At 37.7% G+C, this 8,126-nt stretch overlaps 1 protein-coding gene across 1 annotated transcript in view; it reads left to right on the top strand.

Moving 5' to 3' along the window:
- The window catches only part of opn8a (opsin 8, group member a), an 11,908-nt gene extending 4,256 nt beyond the window's left edge, over nt 1-7,652 (top strand). The window contains exons 2-4 of the mRNA XM_035679118.1: nt 1,460-1,753; nt 3,865-4,190; nt 7,611-7,652. Of these exons, the coding sequence (XP_035535011.1) occupies nt 1,460-1,753; nt 3,865-4,190; nt 7,611-7,652 (662 nt within the window). The remainder of the gene's footprint in view (nt 1-1,459; nt 1,754-3,864; nt 4,191-7,610) is intronic.
- The last annotated feature ends 474 nt before the right edge of the window (nt 7,653-8,126 follow it).

Genomic DNA, 8,126 nt, shown 5'->3' on the forward strand with positions numbered 1-8,126 from the left:
GGGGGGGGGGCACAAGTATTTTTTATTTTTTTTTTCCTTTTATTGCCTTTATTGATAGTAACAGCTGAAGATTGACAGGAAAGGGGGGTAGAGAGAGGGAATGACACACAGCAAAGGGCCGCAGGTCAGATTCGAACCCTGGGCTGCTGCAGCAATCCGGTACATGGTCGCCAGCTCTACCAGGTGCACCAGGGCAAATTCTTCGTATGTGTAAAAACTTACTTGGCAATAAACCCAATTCTGATTCTGATTCCGATTCTGATGCTACTTATAAAATGATTATACTGTAAAGTAACTCTTGAAGAGCTCCAGCAATAACTGATAATCATTTTTTGATTGCCAAAGGGTCTATATGTATGTATAAGGGTGTATGTACAGTACTGTATATATGCTACTTTTTCTGTGAGTTTCTCGTGAGTTTAGCTACAACCACAAAACCATTCAATGAGCTTTACTGTATTTGATACAAATCACATTTAACGCGCAAAAAGAACATTTTCAAAAAAGCCTCTTAATTTTCAGCTATTACTGTCAAAAATAATGTCTTCTTGTTTCATAATGATGACAGACAGTTCATGAATAAGAAATGACTGCAGATAACTAATGTCAAGGTTGATCTGGGAGAGAAAGTTCCATTAGGACTATTGAGGGACAAAAACTTTTTCACAGATTGAAAGGACTATTTAAAGATGAAAACATGCCAGCGCAATATTGCATGTTGTATCAATCAAATTTCCATAAGCTTATGTAAGAGAGAGATATTATGTAAAGCAGGTTGAATCCAGAACACACCAACCAATCTCTATAATGGAGTAGACGTTAGCAGTAATTTTGTAATTATGGTCCAATATTTTCTATTTTTATAATACAGGAGTAAAAGATATAATCCTTCAAATATATTATCTGTCATACATTAGTGGTTATCTGCTTAAAAAATGTAGATAGTTATCTTTATGGAAACCAGATCAGATCTTCACCACTACCTTTATTACACATTATCACTACATGATTTAAATTTGTAATAACTTGGTCCATACACAGTCGGAATTCTGCGTAAAGGCTATTTTCCTGAACATCAGCTTTTCACAGTCAGACCTTGAGCTTCTGAGGTTTATGCTGCACTTATGATCAAAGTGAGTTTTAGAGGTGCTGATAGGCAGATTCTTTAACTTAGTGAGAGTCAGGCTAACTGCTTTCCCCTGTTTCCCAACTTTGTTTTACCATCTTTTAAGCTTAGCTAAGAAGGTGCTAGTTGCAGCTTTACATTTGGGCAGGTAATGACTTTGCCATCATGGGGGAAAAAATATGGCGATGTGGTATCGATCAACATCTCACATACAGCCAGTCTCCACACACATATTTATAGCTTTACAGTGTACATTTCTCTTTAGTGATAATTAGTGTGGTTTTGAGATGGAGCTTAATTGTTTCTCTACCCTTTTCATATTCTTTCTTACAGCCATTCTGTCCATTTTGGGGAATGCGGCAGTCCTAGTGAGTGCAGCTCGTCGCTTCTCCCTGCTCAAAGCTCCTGAGCTGCTGACAGTGAACTTGGCTTTAACAGACATCGGCATGGCCCTCACCATGTATCCACTGTCCATTGCATCAGCTTTTAACCATGCCTGGATTGGAGGTGACACAACTTGCCTCTACTATGGTCTGATGGGCATGATCTTCAGTATAACCAGCATCGTGACTCTGGCGGTGATGGGGATGGTCAGGTACCTGGTAACGGGAAGTCCACCCAAGACAGGTAGTGTAATCTGAGCTGGGATTTACAGGCAAGCAGAGCAGTTAATAAATACCACATGATATGAAGAAATCAATGCTTAAAGTAAGCAATCAATCTTATCAAAGGTCACAGGGATGTACCTTCTAATGAAAAGCTGGGCACCCAATGCAGAATAAACCCTTTTTTATAAACTATAAAGCTAATAATAATATAAAGCTAAGATAATCATCTATTCTAAACCTGTTAAAAACGCTTGAAAAAAGAGCTTGACTAACTTCCAGTCAAATTTTTGTAAAGCCCACTGACCAAGCCTCGCTTTGCTGTCTTCTTTCATCCCTTCACTCAGTGAGAGCTTTATTGTTGGCAGCCAATTTATTTTAATAGGATCCCAAGCAAGCAGTGCACACAGCTTGGTTCGCTGAATAATAGATACAACTGATACCATAACTGACATTTACACTGATATTCATTTGCTCTTACACCAAGTAATGTTATACAGTATATATGGAATTATAGTAGGTTAACCACAGTCAAATTAAGTATTCTTGTTTCTCATCTCTTACCATGAAAGCATTGCATAGATATATTAATGTGACTCACTTACAAATATACAAGCTTCAGTTTGTGAGCTTAGGACCCCACAAGACCTCAATGCCGCAGTAGAAGCATTGTTAGACAGCAGCCTCGCAACATCCGATTGTTGTAGCAGCCCACATTGAAGTATTAGTCTGGCTGCTGCCACAGGCACACCATACAAATATGCAAGGATAATAACATAATAAACTATAAAGGTTTCTTTATGCAAGGAGCCAAGTGATAAGCACACTAAGCTAATTGAAAGTATGTCAGTCCATACAAGTAATTTAGTGGGTTAATATCTGCAGATCCAAATAAGTAGGGGTGTATTACTAACAATATATTGATAAGTATATTCAAACCCTTCACCAACAGTATGTTGATAACTCTCATAACATACTGTATGTTATGCTGCCAATAGTTTTCTTTGTGACCTTTCATTAGTTGTGCATAGAAATACAATATAATCAATCAAACTTCAAAATAACACTTATACATAAGAGCCTGCCATTGTAACTGACAGTGTGTCAATCTGTGGCAGTTTGCAGTCCAGTCAGGGTTAGAAATGGCTACGGGATTGATTACTGACTGCTGGCGATGGGTGTAAATTGATGTGGTTATCGCTGATCAATACATCATTAGGATGCGAGTTGCCAGTAAATACACAATGGAGCTTTGAACCGAGTGTTATCAATGCAACTGCCTCCGTTGGTGGCAGTGTACTCATAATAAAGCCTGTGCACAGCTCTCCTGTAAATTCTGAAAAACTCAAAGAGCCTAAACATCCTCAGGTACCCACAAATAATGCTCTGATCTGTTGAAGATTAGAGGACTATAGTCACAGCATTAGCATTAGCTGGCATCAACTGTTTCATTTTTGCTTTACAGTCACTGGCTCAGTTGTTCAGCTGTATGGCAACTAGCTGGTTAGTAATTTCCAGCCATATTCATGTAGATCTACAGTATCCTAGACCAGTATCCTTAGGAGTTCAGGCTATATTAGACAATTTCACACTTGCATGTAGGACAAAGGGGTCGCTTAAAATACTGGAAGGTGTGCACATTGGCTATGCTGCGGGACTCAGTCCGTAACCTACCCACAACACCCTTCTCTGCGTAGGTTAGCAGAGACATTTACATTTATAATATTTTGAATAATTAAAATAATAATTCCAGAATTATGTCAGTATCAGCCATCCGTGCTAATACAGTAAGTAGCTTTGGCATTTCCTGTCCTATATGTAACAAGGTAGAATGAACTGCAACTAATGTTCACCTTTACATTAATTGTAACCATAATCATTCCCTAACCATAATCAAGTGTTTTAATGATATTCTAAAATGCCAACATTTGAAATAGATATGGGCCATTAACAAAACAACTCTTGGTATTAAAATAGGGTTTAATTTGCTGCCACAATTCCCTCCATCATCCCAACTACCTCCTCCTATACAGAAGCCTTAACATATATACTGTAATGCAAAGTAGCACAGTATCTATACAAATCACAACAGTGCAACATACTGAAATGAATTTAAAATCTGTTTGTGCACAGGTATCAAGTTCCAGAGGAGAACCATCAGTATTGCGATCAGTGGGATCTGGCTGTATGCTATTTTGTGGGCCTTATTTCCTCTGCTGGGCTGGGGCAGCTACGGGCCAGAGCCGTTTGGACTTGCCTGCTCGATAGACTGGACCGGCTATGGGGAGTCCCTAAACCACTCCACATTCATCATGACTCTGTCTGTACTGTGCACATTCCTCCCCTGTCTGGTCGTCCTCTTCACCTATTTTGGTATTGCCTGGAAGCTGCACAGGGCCTACCAATCCATCCAGAGCAATGATTTTCAATATGGCAGTGTTGAGAAGAGGATCACTCTTGTAAGTAAAAAATTATCAATGCTAAACACTGTCCCTTCAGTTTTCTTTCATTAATTCCAATGAAAAAAGAAATCCTCAAATCTTAATGTGAGTAATTAAAATGTCTTACTCCTTAAACATACTACAATAAGTCTGTAACTGGGTATGAAACAGTCAATTTAATACTGATGCCTCCATATGATCCACATAAACAAACAAGATCAGCAAGAAGATAGTTACTCTTAATGCATTCCACCGGGACGGATTCAGACGGATTTTCCTCGATATCAGACTATATGAGGTTTTTAACCCAAACTTAAACTATTTCGTAGCTGCTTTAACTGTAATTAAAGACAATGAATGTGTGTTCAGCTGCAAAACTTTATTCTTAGACACATACATACTGTGTTCAGTATAATTGCTGTGTAAATGCAGAACAAGAATAAATGTGGAATTAAAACCAATGCAAAAAACACCAGACAACAATGAAGTGAAATACTTCTACTTTGCTTTTTTTATATATATTTGTACCCACCTAAATAAAATAACATGGCAAGTATCAACATTCCAATTCAGTAACCTATATAAGCAATATATATATCATTATTTAATAAACACATTTCCTTGATTCCTTGAAAAATCTATTTCTTCAAACTTATGAAACACTAATGTCACAACAAGTACAAACATGTCTCGAAATTTCTTGTTTCTATTCATTTTTCATATATATGAATAAAAACAATATATATATATAATATAATATATGTTTCAAGTGTATCACTAGAACTGTGATCTATCCCTTTAGAGATGTAAATTCATATTGTATAACACTCCCCATGAACAACCTCACAGCTGGGCGAGATATCTCAGTAGCAGTCATGTTTACTTTATTTTTTTTATGTGCTTTCAAGTAGAGGCATATTTATTTAAGTACTAGATATCCAAATCTGTTTTTTTTTTTAAGATTTTCACACAGCTGAATCTATATCACGTCACGCTTTTGTTTACAGGTGTGCAGCTCTATTTGCTTAACGTAGGCATTAAAGTGATTTCTGAGTAAGTAGGTTAATTCTGACAATATTAACAAAGTCGATCTAATTAGTGCACAGAACATTATTAACGCGCCGCGCCGAGTCCCCCTCCTCCTCTCACTTGAAGCAGCTTCACAACAGACAAATAAGGTTCAAAATATTGCTTTGACTGCATTCTGAGAGTCAACCCCTGTGAGCCAATTAACTTGCACTACTGGAATCACAGACCGTTACACCAACAAACTGAAAAGACCAAAACCAACTCAGCCCTGGTTCCCACCGATGATGTAAACCTGTAATGGAATAGTTTGACATTTTAGAAAATATGGTTATTGGTTTTCTTGCTGAGATTAAGAAGATTGACACCACTCTCATGTCTTTATGGTAAATATGAAGCTAGAGCCGGTGGATAACCAGTTTAGCTTGGGGCGAAACAGCTCTGTCAAAAGTACCTTTTTATGAATTTTATGGAAGCCAAGAAGGGCTGTGCTTGCAATATGTATTTTAACACCATTATCTCAAGATTACATGGTAATTTATCTTGAAATATCAAGTAAACAAAATTTAGTTGAGTTATTGAGATAACGAGGTAATTTATCATAAGATCATGGTATAACTTGGATAACTCAAAAATAAGTGTCTGGTGCGTTTGATCACACCTGACTTCAGCCTTCAAAACGGCTGTCATGATAGTCAGGGAGGATTCATAGCTGAATTTACTGAGTTGTTATCTGAATGTACATCTGAAGGTTCATTGAAACAAAACAAACAAAGCAAAGTGATTTATTAAATGAGCCCCACTCTCCTTGCAATGTCCAGATTCCTTTCATTCACCTTTTCCTGGTTGCTGGCTCATTTTGGTCAGAATGAAAATGAATATTAACTGGCATGCATTGTCCATCATGTTGAACCAATGCTACATCTACAATATGCTCCTACTCCTGATCTCTGATAAACATTATAAGCAATAAGAGGAAAGAACCTCTTGTTTTCTCGTGATAATTTTCTCGGGATAATGAATTGGTGCTCTTGAGATGGCGCCATTTAGAAAAATAATTGCAAGCACACCTGTTTTGGCTTTAGTAAAATTTTATCTCCCAGCTGCCACCAGCATCTTTGTGTTACTGTTTGGTACAGTAGCTAGGCAACCAGTATTCCGCATTTAATTCAGATTTATTCACATATGGTGGACTACTGAGTATTTATGGCAGTAGGATGATATATCTAGGATAGACTGAAAATAAACTGTCTGTGAGAACAGAGCAATGATTTTGTCTCATATGTGTTTCAATAGTTTTTGGACTACAACAGATAGTGGGATAAACTCTTTGTTGGTTTTGGTCATTTCATGGGATATCATAAGAGTAATACTGAATATCACCAGACTTACTCAAATGTCCTGTGTGTAACATTTATGAGGATCTATTGGCAGAAATTGAATATGATATTCATAGATATGCTGCCATTAGTGTATAATCACCTGAAAATAAGAATCGTTATGTATTTGTTACCTTCGAATGAACCTTTTATATCTACATGGGTCACCTTCCATGGAGACTGCCATGATACAGCACCAGAACAGACAAACCAGAACACCGGCTCTAAATAAGGCCATTTGTGTTTTTTGCGCATTTCACGACCACCATAAAGGGAGAGGAAGTGGGGCGGTGACGTGAGGGAGTTCCAAATTAAATGAAAAGGTTAGGCTGTCTAAGCGCAGGATCAAAGCTGCCTAGATATGACATCAATGACAAAGATTGATTCTGAAGAAGTGTTTTGTAGCAGATTTTCTATGTGATGCCAAAGGTCATAATTTTTTTGATTCTGATGGAAATCTATCTGTGGTCAAACTTTGGTCAGGCTGAAGGTAATGTGACTTCAGGAAACCTAGGCAGGCTTGACAAAGATCAGAAGGGAAAGTGTTTCCCTTATCTACCAATTGTGCTTGACAGAGTATGGGAGGTCAGCAATGAGTCACCACTTTTACAGGTCTGGGTTTCTGAGAACACAACAGATTTGTTTGTGTTGACACAAAAAGCCCTGTGGACACGACTGTTGAGTGTGTGTGTTTTTGTTTGTGTGCTCCTTCTGTGCCTGTAACATTCATTTTCACTCAGTTCTCCCACATGAATGCCTTTCTTTCTTCTTTTTTTTTACCATATAGGTCCCAATTAATTATAAAGCTGTCAGCTCAAGCTGGATATAACATGTTCAATAGATCACAGAGGTGGATTCATTAGTGTTGTCTGATTATCTGAAAGTCCACCTATTCACTTACAGAGAAGCTGGCCATGTCAATACAGAATAAGGGTGCTTATACTCTATATTGCTCTTTCTCCCCACACCACTCGAGGTAGTTTTAATCTATTACTTGTTCAGTGAATTCACTGTGTTGCTCTGATCTGAGCAGGATTATTATATCGCCACCACACTGCTGCCTGGACCACCTTAGGGTCTAATAGTTCAATAAATAAACACTTCTGGTATGTTTTACACAGAACAGTTGTTCATTGTTCATCATATGGAAACATTGATTATCTTCTCAAAAATCCAGGGGAGTTTTAGTTTTTGGTTTGGATGGTTAGTCAAGTGTGTGACATGTGATGAATTGAGTAAAGCCTACAGACAAACATACAGACCACTGACAGATTAATCTACTATGCTTTTACAGCTTTTACATTTGCAGTTCATGCTCATGTGTGAATTATTAGTTTGATCTCTTTTGATCACTTAAAAAAAGGAGGAATGTATAGCTCTTTATGAACTGCATTGGGGAATTGGGAAGCTCACATTTTCAGATTGTTAATGATGTTGACCTTTCCCTTTCCTGCTCATCAAGGATGCTTTTCATTGCTTTCCTTTCCTTTCATATAATGTGACAGTTAAATCTCTCAGGTCCAAATAGATGGACTGTAGCTCATTCCGC

This window comes from Morone saxatilis, unplaced genomic scaffold (assembly GCF_004916995.1).
Source record: "Morone saxatilis isolate NCDOM2014 unplaced genomic scaffold, NCSU_SB_2.0 Contig7, whole genome shotgun sequence".
In the NCBI taxonomy this organism is placed as follows: domain Eukaryota; kingdom Metazoa; phylum Chordata; class Actinopteri; family Moronidae; genus Morone; species Morone saxatilis.